This window comes from Poecilia reticulata, chromosome 23 (assembly GCF_904066995.2).
Source record: "Poecilia reticulata chromosome 23, P_reticulata-male-v2, whole genome shotgun sequence".
NCBI lineage: Eukaryota > Metazoa > Chordata > Actinopteri > Cyprinodontiformes > Poeciliidae > Poecilia > Poecilia reticulata.
The window spans coordinates 1187705-1204081 of NC_088852.1; the positions used below are offsets into that span (position 1 = coordinate 1187705).

General features: G+C 45.6%; 1 protein-coding gene and 1 long non-coding RNA gene across 28 annotated transcripts in view; one reads left to right on the forward strand and one right to left on the reverse strand.

Annotated features, from left to right (window-relative positions):
- Positions 1–16377, forward strand: part of celf2 (cugbp, Elav-like family member 2) — a 294221-nt gene that overhangs the window by 62527 nt on the left and 215317 nt on the right. For 5 of the 27 annotated variants that reach the window (XM_017302942.2, XM_017302945.2, XM_081603736.1 and 2 more), the window contains exon 1: positions 11715–11910. The exons of 1 other annotated variant lie outside the window; for it this stretch is intronic. In XM_017302942.2, coding sequence (XP_017158431.2) covers positions 11858–11910 — 53 coding nt within the window. In that variant the 5' untranslated portion in view covers positions 11715–11857. Of the gene's footprint in view, positions 1–11712; positions 11911–16377 lie in introns of those variants that run through there. 21 more of the 27 variants (XM_008401596.3, XM_008401598.3, XM_081603739.1 and 18 more) reach the window with 8 other exon arrangements.
- Positions 8459–11566, reverse strand: LOC145550136 (uncharacterized). The gene is made up of 2 exons (XR_014085994.1): positions 10669–11566; positions 8459–10032 (listed from the first exon to the last, which is right to left on the reverse strand). It is a non-coding gene; the product is annotated as an uncharacterized LOC145550136 (long non-coding RNA).

Genomic DNA, 16377 nt, shown 5'->3' on the forward strand with positions numbered 1-16377 from the left:
GCAGGCAGCAATGAGGCCACCTCTCTCTGCTGCGCCAGAAAGGAAGTGAAAGTGCGGGTACTTCCTGCTAAAGTATGTCCAAAACTTTCATAACCTCCTGCACAAAACGCAACATTTAACTCTGGAACCAACGAACACGCAGAGAAGAAACACTTTTCATGTTTCACTACAAAAATGTTCCGGCTTTCTGTCTTTAAAGCTGCTTTCAGCGACAGACTAATGGAAAAACTCACCTCCCACACGCCTCGTTTTAGTTAATTCACCGACGACGTGGCTTTCAATAACAGCTGATTCCTGCAGTTTTATGAAATGATTACAGCTGAAAACACTTAATAAATGAGGAAAAGTGTCACAAGTTCATCCGCTGACCTTTAAATGGACATTTCAGTCTATATGGCAATCAATTATGAGGAAAATTAGAGCTAAAGAGACATCGGGCCATGCTTTAGGTTATTACTTTATGTAGTTAACAAATGCCAAAGCCAACAGCAGCAGGTACTAAAGGTGAGGCATGAAGCAGGAGTAAAACGCACTAATTACATCCTCTGAAGACTAAAGATGTTCTGCTCAGGTTTAAGCTGCTGCTTAAACGCTTCACTAAAAACATTTCGCTGGTTTCAGGAATCAGACCAGTTTAATTACCTGCAGCCAGAAGCAGCACCTGAAGGGAAATGGGTTGAACTGCAGAGGTGCTGAAGTCCTGAAAGAGGCAGAAATCACCAGGATGACAGGCAGGAGGAAGAACGGCTTCAGTTCTTCCAGCTGGAAACTAGAGACCATCATGACCTCTGACCTGAACCTTCAGCATCACATAAAGACGGTTATAAAGTCGGCCTTCTGCCACCTGGAGAACATTTTCAGGATTTAATGAATGTTTCGGCGAGATCCATAGAAACTCAGCTTCTATGCAGAAAACTGCAAAGCAACCGAAACACTGAGTCCCTTTAAATCCCAGATAACAGGAACATAACTCACTGTTGTTTGCTCCATGTTTCTGGCTTGTTTGCTGTTTTTCTTTTCTTTCCAATCTAAACATGCTAAACAAATAAAACTTCCTCGCTTTATTTCAAATGTCGACACAGGAATGTTAGTATTTTAAATAGATTTAAAACACCATCTGCAGCTGAAAGGCTGCAGAACCGATCATGGCTGGAAATGTTCATATTTACTGTTGGTAATATTAAAATAGTTAGTTTATTGGGATTGATCCCTGAGGGACACCGTCTGCTGCGCTGCAGGAGAGAAACCTGGAGCAGATCCACAGTGAAGCTGGAAAATACATTTATTCCTGCTTGTTTTTACTCCAAAACCTAGAAAAGTTTTCTAACTTGGAGTTAAATTCCTTCTTTATTTGATTCCTTCTGATTATTTTAAAGCAACATGGACGCCCAGGTTTCCTCCTCCAGCCCTCTCCTGCTTCTCCTCTCGTTTATTTGGTTCTGTCCTCAGCGCGGTTTCACCCCAAACTCACCCCGACCCCCCTGTCCTTCTCAGGTGATGATTACCTATCGATCAGCGGTTCACACAATCATTTGCTCAGTGCTCTAATTGCCTTTTCTCTCCGTGTGGGCTACACAGAGCCGGATCGATGGCGGGCTAATGAGAGGTGTAGTGCAGGAATTGGGCCGGTGGAAGAAGCTAACGCAGGGCTACTGTATGCTAGCTGGGGCCCCTGTGATGCCAGTAGCTTAGCTTCATTACCGCCCGCGCAGATTTAACCTTTCGTCGTATCTATCGATATCTCACAGAATTATGCATCACAGTAAAGCTGCAATTTACAATCCATTAAAACTCAAAGATTTTCCCTCGATTTGATGTGAAAATCTGATGTTGGCATCAAAAGAGACCCGTAATGAAACCGTCTGCACACGCTGCGTGCAAGCACGTTTACATCCATCCATTAATTTCATCTTTTTCAGTCAAACTTTCCTCAGCATGTAAAAACACGCAGCTGGACGTGTCTGTGCTGCTGTTTCCACGGGACGTAAATATTGGACCAGAGGAGAACTTTAAAACCGAATCCCAGTGGGAACCTGGGCCAGGAAGCAGCTTAGCGTCCCGTCACGGCCGGTTCTTCCTTCAAAAGGGGAAAAACAAGAGAGCATTTAAGAGATGCAAGTTTTAAACAGCCTGGATGAAGGCGAGGGAGGCTAAACGTGGCATCATAGTCGTCATGGCAACCAGAGAAGGCCGTCAACCCGCCCACTCTTTGTTTGGGAGGGAAAAGCCTTTTTCTGTTCCTGAACCTGAAAACCCTGCTGGGTACGGTGGAGGATCTGTGGTGCTCTGGGCCTGTAGACGCTCTAATCTGATGCCTGTCAGTCAGTCAGGTTCATCAGTGAAGAACATTTCAGCAGCGACACAAAATGACAAAGAAAGCAGCAGACAGTCAGCAACTGAACCAAAATGATGCTTTTCGATGAGTCGTCACCAGAAATGGTCAGAGAAAAATGTAAAAATGAAATGTTTGGTTTTTAAGCAGAAAATGTGTCCAAAATAAAAAGATATCAACATAAACGGTTTAAAACATTTTAAATCTCCGTTTATATCCAACAGCGTCTCCTGTGTTTTCTAACCTTCTGGTCATGTGACCAGTCTGAACTCAGCTGATGGCCAGATTTATGTCTTGTTGCTTCGGTTTCTAGATGCAGAGCTTCAGTTTCTAGATGCAGAGCTTCGGTTTCTAGATGCAGAGCTTCGGTTTCTAGATGCAGAGCTTCGGTTTCTAGATGCAGAGCTTCGGTTTCTAGATGCAGAGCTTCGGTTTCTAGATGCAGAGCTTCGGTTTCTAGATGCAGAGCTTCGGTTTCTAGATGCAGAGCTTCGGTTTCTAGATGCAGAGCTTCGGTTTCTGGATGCAGAGCTTCAGTTTCTAGATGCAGAGCTTCAGTTTCTGGATGCAGAGCTTCAGTTTCTAGATGCAGAGCTTCGGTTTCTAGATGCAGAGCTTCGGTTTCTGGATGCAGAGCTTCGGTTTCTAGATGCAGAGCTTCGGTTTCTAGATGCAGAGCTTCGGTTTCTAGATGCAGAGCTTCGGTTTCTAGATGCAGAGCTTCAGTTTCTAGGTGCAGAGCTTCAGTTTCTAGATGCAGAGCTTCAGTTTCTGGATGCAGAGCTTCGGTTTCTAGATGCAGAGCTTCAGTTTCTGGATGCAGAGCTTCAGTTTCTGGATGCAGAGCTTCGGTTTCTAGATGCAGAGCTTCGGTTTCTAGATGCAGAGCTTCGGTTTCTAGGTGCAGAGCTTCAGTTTCTAGATGCAGAGCTTCAGTTTCTAGATGCAGAGCTTCAGTTTCTGGATGCAGAGCTTCGGTTTCTAGATGCAGAGCTTCGGTTTCTAGATGCAGAGCTTCGGTTTCTAGATGCAGAGCTTCGGTTTCTAGATGCAGAGCTTCGGTTTCTGGATGCAGAGCTTCGGTTTCTAGATGCAGAGCTTCAGTTTCTAGGTGCAGAGCTTCAGTTTCTAGGTGCAGAGCTTCAGTTTCTAGATGCAGAGCTTCAGTTTCTAGATGCAGAGCTTCAGTTTCTAGATGCAGAGCTTCAGTTTCTAGATGCAGAGCTTCGGTTTCTAGATGCAGAGCTTCGGTTTCTAGATGCAGAGCTTCGGTTTCTAGATGCAGAGCTTCAGTGATGCTCTGCACATCATCAGAGTTGGAATCTCTCAGGAACATTTTCTGTTGGCCTCTAAAGCTGCTGGTTTCAGTCTGGGTTTAAAGGAACTCAGAGTTTCGGATGTTTTTCAGTTTTCTGGAAGTTTGTTCCAGATCTGTGGTTCATAGAAGCTGAATGCTGCTTCTCTGTTTGGTTCTGGATGCAGAACCAGAACCAGAACCAGCAGGTTGATCCAGCAGCAGATATTTAATCCGTTCAGTGAATCATAAACTATCAGTATTTTTAAAATTCATCCTGAAAAAAATCACATTTGCATCGGCTCCATCAGGGGCCACACAAAGTTATTCCAAGGGTCACCACCGGCCCGCAGGCCGCTCTTTGGACCCCTCTGCTGTAATGTGTAAAGTTGCTGATGAATCAGCTGAAGTGATGAAGAGTAGATGTAGAGTAGGAACCGTCTCTGCTCTCAGTGAGTGGGCTCATATTGATTTCCACCGCTGAACTTCTCTCTCTCCCCCACAGACACAAACCGACGGAGAAGTTGATTAGGAGCGGCTCTAAATATATCCTCCTCCTCCTCCGCCTCCTCCTCTTCCTCTTTTCTCTCTCCACAGCCCACTCGCTCTCCCACTCCGGTTCAATCGCTCATTCTCTGCGTTTTCTCTCGGACTTTTCGCTGCCAAGCGTTTCTCCGGCTTCCCGTTCGCTCCGAGCGCTCCGTTCGTCAGGCTCCCAAAAAACACGCAGACGGAGCTGCCAGGTTTGGCTGAGAGGCCGAGGATAATTTCACTCGCTTTACGGACGGAGAGGAAGATGTTTGGGTCTGATTAGTTTCTGATTGTTAAGGGAGGAAAGTTTAGTTTGTTCACTGAGAAGCACAGATAAAAACTCTGACTTTTTCTGTCTGCATGACTCAGTTCACCTGAAAACACCTCAGGAACACACACACACACACTCTGAACACACACACACACACACACACACTCTGAACACACACACACACTCTGAACACACACACACACACGCACACACTCTGAACACACACACACACTCTGAACACACACACACGCACACACACACTCTGAACACACACACACACACACACTCTGAACACACACACACACACTCTGAACACACACACACACACTCTGAACACACACACACGCGCGCACACACACACACACACTCTGAACACACACACACGCACACACACACTCTGAACACACACACACACACACTCTGAACACACACACACACACTCTGAACACACACACACACACTCTGAACACACACACACACACGCACACACTCTGAACACACACACACACACTCTGAACACACACACACACACTCTGAACACACACACACACACACGCGCACACACACACACACACTCTGAACACACACACGCGCACACACACACACACACACTCTGAACACACACACACACACACACACTCTGAACACACACACACACACACACACTCTGAACACACACACACACACACACACACACTCTGAACACACACACACACACACACGCGCACACACACACACACACACTCTGAACACACACACGCGCACACACACACACACACACACTCTGAACACACACACACACACACACTCTGAACACACACACACACACACTCTGAACACACACACACACACACACACACACTCTGAACACACACACACACTCTGAACACACACACTGAACACACACACTCTGAACACACACACACACACTCTGAACACACACACACACACTCTGAACACACACTCTGAACACACACACTCTGAACACACACACACACACTCTGAACACACACACACACACTCTGAACACACACACACTCTGAACACACACACACACTCTGAACACACACACACACTCTGAACACACACACACACACTCTGAACACACACTCTGAACACACACACACACACACTCTGAACACACACACACACACACTCTGAACACACACACACACTCTGAACACACACACACTCTCTCTCTCAGGAAACAGCCCACACTGATTTCTTCACACCATGAAACCGAGTTTCATGTTTTGGTCACTAATAAAAAAAAACAAAAGTCAGAACAGGAAGTCATCGCTCAGATTTTAAAACCAAAAAGTTCCAACTGGTTTTCTTGCCTGGATTACATCTGGACTTTGACTAGGACTTTGAACCAGTTAGATCGTTGTTAGTTCTGGTTCCATCAGCAGCCCTCATCATTATGCTGCCACCGCCACGTTTGACTGCAGCTGCCATGTTCAGATTTAAAGGGACACACATTGGGAACAGTTTTAGCTTCGTCTCGTCAGTCCACATGTGGCTCTTCAGAACTTCTTTTCACAATCCTCTGATGGCCAGACGTTTTCCTTCCACTCAACTTTCCATTTTTATGCTGGGATGTAAACAAAAAGCAACAAGTTTTTGAGATTTTCTGCCTAGGAACTGTAGTTATCGAAATGAAGAGAAAAAGACTTGAAATAGACCATTTTGTATTTAGCAAAGCTAAAATATTAATTTAACTTTTTAAATAAATTTACTGAAATAAAATAAGTTGTTGTGAATGTAGACCTTTAAAAAACACAGTTGGATCCAGTAAAAGTTGGATAAGATGTATTTCCAGACATAAAGTTAATATTGAGGACATATCAACTAATGATTGGCTGAAATACAATGACCAAAAGCTAAAACATGTCTGAGTTTTAGGTACAAAAGGTATAAATAGATTTTATTTCATGATAAAGAAGACTAAAATTAAACCATCAGAAAGTTTAAATCAGTTTCTGGTTTGAATGGAGATGATTTGTGGATTTGTTGAGTGTCCAGATGAGAACGGAGAGTTTTGGCTGCATCGACGTCGGCTGGAGACGAATGAAGGCCATCAGACTGCGGCGGACCAGGTGACCAACAACCAACAGAACCACCAAACAACCAACAGAACCACCAAACAACCAACAGAACCACCAACCAACCAAACGAACAACCAACCAACCAACCTAACGAACAACCAACCAACAGAACAACCAACCAACAGAACAACCAACCAACCAACAGAACAACCAACCAACAGAACAACCAACCAACAGAACAACCAACCAACCAACAGAACAACCAACCAACAGAACAACCAACCAACCAACAGAACAACCAACCAACCAACAGAACAACCAACCAACCAACAGAACAACCAACCAACAGAACAACCAACCAACAGAACAACCAACAGAACAACCAACCAACCAACAGAACAACCAACCAACAGAACAACCAACCAACCAACAGAACAACCAACCAACCAACAGAACAACCAACCAACAGAACAACCAACCAACAGAACAACCAACCAACCAACAGAACAACCAACCAACAGAACAACCAACCAACCAACAGAACAACCAACCAACCAACAGAACAACCAACCAACCAACAGAACAACCAACCAACAGAACAACCAACCAACAGAACAACCAACCAACCAACAGAACAACCATCCAACCAAACGAACAACCAACCAACAGAACAACCATCCAACCAAACGAACAACCAACCAACAGAACAACCATCCAACCAAACGAACAACCAACCAACAGAACAACCATCCAACCTAACGAACAAACCAACCAACCAACAGAACAACCAACCAACAGAACCACCAACCAACCAACAGAACAACCAACCAACCAACAGAACAACCATCCAACCAAACGAACAACCAACCAACTGAACAACATCCAACCAAACGAACAACCAACCAACTGAACAACCATCCAACCAAACGAACAACCAACCAACTGAACAACCATCCAACCAAACGAACAACCAACCAACCTAACGAACAGCCATCCAACTGAACAACCATCCAACCAAACGAACAACCAACCAACCTAACGAACAACAAACCAACCAACCAACAAACCAACCAACCAACAGAACAACCAACTGACCGACCGCCTGGCCTTCCGGCCCTCCTGGGCGTTTCTGCCTCTTAAATCTCATCTTCCCTTTGCTCAGCCAGCTGTTGGGCTCATTGTTTGAAACCGGAGCGATTCTCCTAAACGCAGCGTTTTTCAGACAATGAGCGCGGGGGCGAATGGCTTTAGGCATATTTGACAGGATCAAATGACTTACAAAGAAAAGAAAATTCTGTCGTTTATGAAATAATCCCTCCATACTCATTTCATCCACATCCTCTCCGCGCCTGTTTTGCTCCTTCCTCTCATCTCCAGCAGCAGCTTTCTAAACGGATGGAGGTAAAATGAGAATCTGTATTCAGTGGGAGGTTTGAAGATAAACTGACTTTGTTTAGAATTGAAATACATATCACATATGCATGATGACATAAACCTCAAGGTCTGTCCTCAGATGTGCCTGATTTAGTGAAATAAAGACACTGGGGGATGTACAAGGTGTTTATCATGCTGATATTGTTTGGCTGTGTGTGTGTGTGTGTGTGTGTGTGTGTGTGTGTGTGTGTGTGTGTGTGTGTGTGTGTGTGTGTGTGTGTGTGTCGGGCTTTGTGATGGTGAATGCGGCTCACTGTGTTCTGCTTTTAATCTTTAATAATTGGTTTAGTGGTTTTAAACAGCAGGCTGCAGATTTAAAGCGTTTACAGGAAAATTGGTTTCATTGCTGGTGAAAATAAAAAAAGCTTTTTTTTCTTCTTATTTTCTAAATCATAAAATCAGTTTATTGTGAAAGCGCCCTCTACTGGTGGTTGCAAAGATATTTAGCCTCCAAACTGCTGGACTGTTTAAATCTCTCCATGTCACTTTGTCTTGTTTATTGTTTTTATTTAGATTTTAACTGGATTCCAAGTTACCAAAGGAAGACATTTTACATTTAATACATTTTTTATTTCAGGATTATTTTAGTCACTCAGATCTTTTCCGACATGCAAGATGGAAAACATTGGAGAAAATGTTTCAGAGTGATGGAGAACATGATGTTAAGGTTAAGGGTTAATAAGCTTTAACTGAGCTGTAATGAGTTTAGTGAGAATCAGCTCTTTGGTGTTTATGTTCATATTTCAGATTCACCATCAGATTTACAGAAATGACTCCAAAATAAAATCATTTATCTTAATTTAGAATTTAATTTAGTTCGCAGCTCTGCTTAACGGCTCAACGATACGATAAAATGTCATCTGCAAAGAGTGAAACTCTGAGGTTCCCAAACCAGAAACGACGAGGTTTCCACGTCCAACCTAACGGGGAGGAAGTTTAAGAATGTTTTCCCTCGATAGCCTGGTAGAACCGGTTTGGTTGGAAATGAAACTCCATCATCTGCTCCACCTCCAGCTGCTCTGAGTCAAACCAACCTGTTCCCCTCCTGGCCTGTGGGGGCGCTGCACCAAGAACCACTGAAGGAAACGACACACTGAGAGCAACTTCCTTCTTCACCAGATGGAAACAAGATGGAGGATTTTAGCGGTTGGAGGATTTCTCTTTAGGCTAAAGACCAGGAGCCATTTCTGCTGCTAGCGCTAGGCTAGCATGTTAGCCTTGGTTGTATTTACCCAGAATGCCCTTCGCTGTAGTCCACTTCCTGCTTTTGGAGCGGTCTCTGGTCCGCTTGGCGTTCACATTCAAACCGAACCCAGACCGAGGTTTGTAGACGAACCAGTTAGATTTTTTCTCCTCAGCTCTTACCTCTGGACTTTTAAGACGAGTTGAATAAGAATCCATGCATAAAGTGAGGAAGTAAGAAAAGAACAGAAGGAAAATCCACAGACGGCGAGGTGAAAGCAGGTTCCTCTATTAGTGGGGATTATAAATAAACTTCCCCTCAGAGCTCTCACCTGCCGGCTCTTCCAGGCACACAGACATTTTCATGCATTGCTAACTTGTAAGTGTGCAGCAACACCTCCAGCTCGGAAGCGACAGGCCTGCCGTCGAGATTATCACACACAAATCACAACTGCAGAGACGAGAGCTGAGCTCGCATTGATCTGTGGGTGTGTGCACGTTCAATTCCTGTTTGAGCACAGACAGAGGAGAAGGAGTGAGATGCTGTCAGCCATCGCCTTCCTCCTCCTTCTCCTCCTCTGTGAAGCAGATGTCCAATCGGGTCTATTTAAAGCCCGTGCAGGATGGCTGCTGATGCTGAGCGCCGGGCTGTAGCGTTGGATTACTGTTGCGTCTCCAGCAAACAACGCTGAGCTCAAATTCTCAGCTCCTTTCCTGGCCCATGAATGACCTCTGAGCTCATCGTTTCCATAAAAAAACATCATTTCTTACTGATAAACTTCAGATTGTTGATCTTTAATTTCAACAAACTGCAGCAGTTTTCCAACAATCCAACGATTATGAGAAACAGACACTTTTCCTCTTTCCCCAAAGAGCGAAGCGGAGAGAAGGTGGGACTTGGCTGTTGGCTTGTCATTCTTCAGCAGAGATGATGCATCTGCTGCCACGTCGAGGAGAGAGAGAGAGAGAGCGAGAGAGAGAGAGAGAGAGAGAGGCGGTTATCAACAGGATGTGGCGGTGTCAGACAGGAAGTGAGCGCTGACGGCTCTGCAGGACTCGGCTCAGTGTGGTCACTCTGACGCTTCTGTCATTTTCAGCTCAACTAAGCTTTTGAGAAAAATATAATTATATATATAAATATAATTGCTTTGCAGCGAGGAAATAATTTGAGAAGGTAGGATGTTAATTTGCTGGATCGTTTTTTTTTCCCCACTAAATGCAGCAAAACTGAAACATTTTGGGTCCATCAATGCATCAGCATATCAGTTGGTTAGATATTACACAAAGTTAATGGACGTGTGTCATTTATTTCGTTCTATTGGTTACAAATGTTTATTTTTGCTTTTGTGTTCTAATTTTTCCAATACAAAAATCCAAATTGGCTGATCAGAATTTAAAGAAAACTAGAAATTGATACAGAAAGTCTCAACTTTTTGTTTAACTGGAGTCACGATGTCTAAAAACTTTATTAAAATGGAACCAAATATTATCTAAATTATCATAAAAACACATGAATCCACAAAAGAGCTGCCAGAAACCTGCAGAATCATCATTTACACACAAAGATGGAAAAAACCTTTCATGTCATATGGAGACGATATCAATCGATCGATCGATTCGCCTGGTTTCAGGAATCGGTTCAGCCAGACGAAATCCTGATGGGTTCGTCTGTCTGCTGCTGGAGGCCAAATGGATCATAACTCAAAAATTACCAAATGATAAATAATAGAAAAAAAGATTTAGCTTACCGTTTAGGAGCGGCTTCATCCCCACGATGTCATATGGTAACAATTCTGATTTTATTCTGAGCTCAGAATAGAAATTCCTGCTTTTTCTGGTCAAACTTTTTCAAAATTGTAAATATTTTTTGATTTTTCAAGCAGAAACATTTTTAAGCTATTCATATTTATAATATTTACATATATTCAGTCAATGATGGGTCATCTACTGCAATAGTCGTTTTTTTCACTTGGTCCACTTTAGCTACAAATCTAAAAGATTAATCAACAATGTTTCAGATTTATGAAGAAATCAGCATTTTATAGTTTCTTTATATTATTATGGTATCTAAAGCAAATACTGAAATATTCTTCAGGGATTTATAAGAAAGTCTGAGATTATTAAAACCATCTGGAAACACAACGGGGGGCCGATATCCGCCCAGGGCAGCATTCACACAGGAACCGCCTCTGTTGGTCATATAAAAACTAAACGTAGTTCTAGTTTTCCTCGAAAAATGTGTTTTAGTTTCATATTTTGCAATGAAACCGATTAGAACAGGCTACAAGGTTTGAAATGGGAACGTTTAGTTAGTGAACGGAGCGGAAGATCCGTTTGCTCGTTCATAGCGCGACCCGAACCGAAGCAACAGAAAACCAAACGGGACAGAAACAGTTTTCTGGTTCCATTCTGGAACATCGGACTGATGCCGCTGCAGGGCTGCAGTGCACGGCTGCGTTTCCTGCAGCGGCTGCCAGCTTCTGGAGGACGGAGCAGAGGAAGCTCCGAGCCGCGGCTGCTGCGCGCAGGCTGGGATCAGGAGGGGGCGGAGAGAGAGAGAGAGAGAGAGAGAGAGGGAGAGCAAAGAGAGAGAGAGCGGTGACAGCGCTCATCACCCTCTGAACAACCAGGACGGTTCGCATCCCTTCCTTCTCTGTCATTCGCAGACGGACTTTACAGCCTTTGCGCCGCTTTTTTCTTTCGGTGGTTTTTCTGCTGCTCCTCCTCCCGCCCTCTCCCGGTGCTGCCAGCCCCGCCAGCCGACCATGGTTTCTATAATTTCAGACCTGGACCCTCTGAAAAGCTGGAACGTGTTAAGGTAAGCGGCCGGGAGTCTCTCCACACCGCAGCCGCGGAGCGGAGCGCCGCGCCGCGCGGTGGCAGCGGGAAGCGCGGCGCGGCGCTCCGAGGAATGAAGGGTGGGACGCGGGGCGCAGGCGGCGAAGTCGCGGCTGCGCTGCGTAATTACGCACGGTTTGCGCTGCATTCCGCTCTGTCCATCTCATTAACCCTCACCTCCATCGTTCCCAAACTTCTCCCATTTCAGCCTAAAAGTGGGAACAGCAGCAGTGCCCCCCGCCCCCCCCCCATTCCCTCTCTGCCCCCCCTTCCCCCCCATCGCGCTCCCAGAAACAATCCGCCCCTCCAGGAATTTGCCCTGAAACATTTCCTCATGGCTGCCTGCAGCAGCGGCTGCTGCTGAACAACATTACATCTCATCTCCAGCGTTTAGTCCAACACACACACACACACACACACACACACACACACACACACCCCAGAACAGAGCTGATCCTCTGTGAAATGCATGAGGTCAAAGGTGAAACATGTCTGTCAAACAGCTATTAAAGTCAAAGTGATGCAGCTGCCGCCGTCATTAAGCATCTCAGCCTATGAATTTAAAAACGGCCGTCTGAATATTTCAGCCCGTTTGATAAATAAGTCATTTTCCCCCGACTCGCTCAGCGGGGGGGAGAGAGAACGAACCCCCAAAGACCCTCCCATTACTCCTTCAACGCTTCCTCTCCTCTTTTGTCATCCCACCATCATCATCCTCCAATCCACAATAGAAGCGAGTCTGAGGGGAGAACAGGGAGGTTGTGATGTCATTCCCAAACATCCGACCTCGAACTCCTGGATAATCACTGATTGATGATCAGATTCAGGCGTCAACAGGTGGAAGGTGAGCGAGGAGCCGGAGGTTTGAGTCCAGATCTGACTCGTTTCCCTCCGCCGCTCTGAAGGCGCTGCGCTTTAATCGCTCGCCGCAGGTCGACGCTCAGGAACAGTTTCTGATCCCAACGCCAACATGGTGGCATCCAGAACCAGGAACCGTTATCTGACGTCCATGATGGGAGGAAGATCAGCAGGGCGTGTCTGCTCCTCTTCCTCAGTCAGGAGAAACGGGCGAATATGAACTCCACATTCCTGCACGCACACACACACACACACACACACACACACACACACACACACACACACCGCCTCCTGCTGCTCCACTCTGAATGGACAGTGCACACGGCTGGGGCTTGAACTTTGACCCCACCATGCTGGATGGAAGTCAACATTAGGTCCCTATGAAAACACGGCTGTGTGTGTGTGTGTGTGTGTGTGTGTGTGTGTGTGTGTGTGTGTGTGTGTGTGTGTGTGTGTGTGTGTGTGTGTGTGTGTGTGTGTGTGTGTGTGTGTGTGTCCCAGGTTTATCTCTGGATTCTCAGGGTCAGTTTTTAGTTCAGCTCCAGTGAAATCTGAGTTTATTTTGACTCAAATTTTCAGCCGGACGTCTTTAAACCTCCTGCTGCTCCTGGTTGGGTCGGTTCCGGTCCAGGGAGGCGAGGACAGCCTGTCCTCCACACCTCCAGCCCCGGCTGACGCTGCCTGCATCAGAATTTGACGCAGGAAGGGATGATGATGAAGTTCAGTCATGTGATGAGCTATTTCTGTCGTGTTTTTGGGTTGGTAGATCATAACCCGGTTGGTGTCGTCCTCCATGTTCGATTCCTGAATCATCCACAGCTTTAGTTGTTTGCCTCCTGAGCCGCTGGGTTCGGCCCGTAGGCGTCAGTCCAACACGGGAGGCGTGTTCGTCAGCCGCTTGCCGTCAGGCCAGCCTTTGTAGCGGCGGAAGAACAATCCGGCATTGAGCGTCTGAGTGACGGAGGCGGACAGGTCGGCCCGACGGAGAAAAGGGTTCTGATCTCCTCCGAACTCAGAGTCAGAGATGATTTCACAGCTCAGACGGGAAACGTAGACGCCAAAACTCTTAACGGTCCCAACAGGAATATTATTTTAAAGTACAAACGATAAATTATTTTAAAAAGTAAAAATAGTTTTGAGATTTTCTGATCTGCATCCTGGAGGGTTTCTGCGTTTCAGCTCGTCTGCTTCAGGTGTGAATAAACAGAAATATTCCCGTCTCCGCCACAGCGCTGCGTTCGCAGGTTTCCCAGTCTGCACAGCGTGTGTGTGTGTGTGTGTGTGTGTGTGTGTGTGTGTGTGTGTGTGTGTGTGTGTGTGTGTGTGTGTGTGTGTGTGTGTGTGTGTGTGTGCGTGTGTGTGTGTGTGAGAGGTTTCTGTGTTCTCGGACTCTTTGTTCTCGTCCTCTTGTCTGCGTTCGCTGCCTGTTCCAGCGTTAGTTTGGTTTGATTTCCTCCAAAAGTGAGATTGCCCTCCGCAGGCTTTCAGATCACACACACACACACACACACACACACAGATGGGGGACATTTTCTGTCTCTTTAATGTTATTTCTGACTAAAACAAGTGTTGTTTCCTGTCGCTGCAGATGCAGAAACTGCATTTTTATTTATTTCTTTATTTTTCTCAGTCAACAGCAGCCGCAGGGATTTTTAACACAACTGTAACACACTCAGCGCTGCGTGTGTGTGGGTGTGTGTGCGTGTGTGTGTGTGTGTGTGTGGGTGTCAAGGTGTTGCTCATGTTGTGAGGACACAAGTCAACATTAAGTGCTTTAATTCAGGCCTTAAACTGTGTTTAATGGCTGCCCTCGGAGTCGGGTTGATTAGTGAAAATTAATCTTTTGTGAAGATGTTAATTGTTTTTTGTTGTTTTTCTGTTTTCATCATTTGATTTCTCTGCTTGCAGCTTTTATTGTCTTCCTCTCTGTGTGGTTTCTGGCCTTCATGTCTCCCAGAGCCGTAACCAACTGCTGGGGGCCGCGGGCTCAAAGGCCCCCACTGCACAGTTTCATTTACTTTATTTAAACATTTTTATTAATTGTACTTATTCATTCAGTTTTTTAGACATTAATGTAAACAATCCGTCTTTTCACAGAATAATCTTTATGCCCCCTTTAATTTTAATATTTATTAATTGATTGAAATGTTTTAAAATAATTTCCATCTTGCAGAAAAGCTCCTAAAGTTTTGCTTTTAGTTTTGCGCCTCAGTATCATCATTACAATCCAGTTTATTCCATATAAATGTATCTTTTCCACTATTTATCTATAATTTGCTTTCATTTTTTTTTATTACTAAAACGACCAGCCCCCCACCTGGGGTGTTGGTCACATGTATGCATATATTTTAATATGTTAATAACCTTTGACCCACCAAACTTCCTCTTCCAAGTAGAAAAACCTCCAGAAATGTAACTGTTGCTGTGGCCCCCTGCTGCCCCCCCTACCTGCCCCCCTGCGTTTCCACCCCCCTCTCTCTCTTTATCACCATTTTTCCACCTGTTTTTTTTTTTCATCTCCATCTCATTTTCAGTTATTTCCCAGCGTTACTTTCTCCCCAGATCTTCCACTGGAGGTTCGTGGAGCGTTCCTAACGCCGCCAGTCCAAAGTGACAAATCTGTTTAATAATGCACCGCCTGGAGCGTGGCTCCCTCACACTCCGCTGTACACACAAACACACACACGTTCGCACTAATCACTCCCTCCGGCTGTGTTTTAGTGCTTTACTTTGTTATAGTCTGGTTCTCAGAGGTATTGCACGAGGCAGCTCTGAACCTGAGTGTCTCCCCCAGCGACCAACCAACCCGCTTTATGTCGCTTGGCTTAACAGACACAAGTGCAGATTTCTTCCTCCTCCTCTTTTTATTTTATTCTCAGCTCCTCACTGCAATCGTCTTCACGCAGATCTGACCAAAAGGTGGGAACATGAATCTTCTTTGACTGAAAAAATCTTCTTTGCGACCAAATGGAGTTGAGAAATGGGGATGAGGATGGAGAGGAAGCGAAAGCCTGGCTGTCTGCCCGGGGAAAAGAAAAGAGGGGGAATAATCTCTTTGTGTGAGTGAGTGAGTGATGGATGCTGGAGCCAAAAACCAGAAAGAAACGGGCTGAAGCATCGTAGTGAGTGTTTGGCAGGGGTCACAGGTCAGAGCGAGGCTGAGCAGCACAAACTCTACCTCATCGCTGTCTCTTCCTCATATGCTGCTGCTTTTTGTTAGTTTCAATGTAAAAACCTCTGCAGTGCGAAGCTGGTTTTGTATCGTCCTGCACCGAGACGTTTTCTGAACATTCAGATGCAGAACTAAATGAGCGTCATCAGAGAGCTGATGGATGATGGGAGGCCTGTGAGCGGCGCCTCGCTCCGCCCGCCTCGCCTCGCTCCGCTCCGCCCGCCTCGCTCCTCTCTGGGTGACGGACGTGTCGCGCTGCGCGTGTTGCCATGCAGACTGCGACCCGAAAGAGAGGAAACAACGGGGGGATCAGAAACGTCTGGGTTTACGTCTGAGCAGGACGAGGCGGAACAGGAAGTGGAGCCGACAGGTTCCAGGTAGAAACGCCTCCATGTTGGGGAGCAGGAGTTAGCCTGG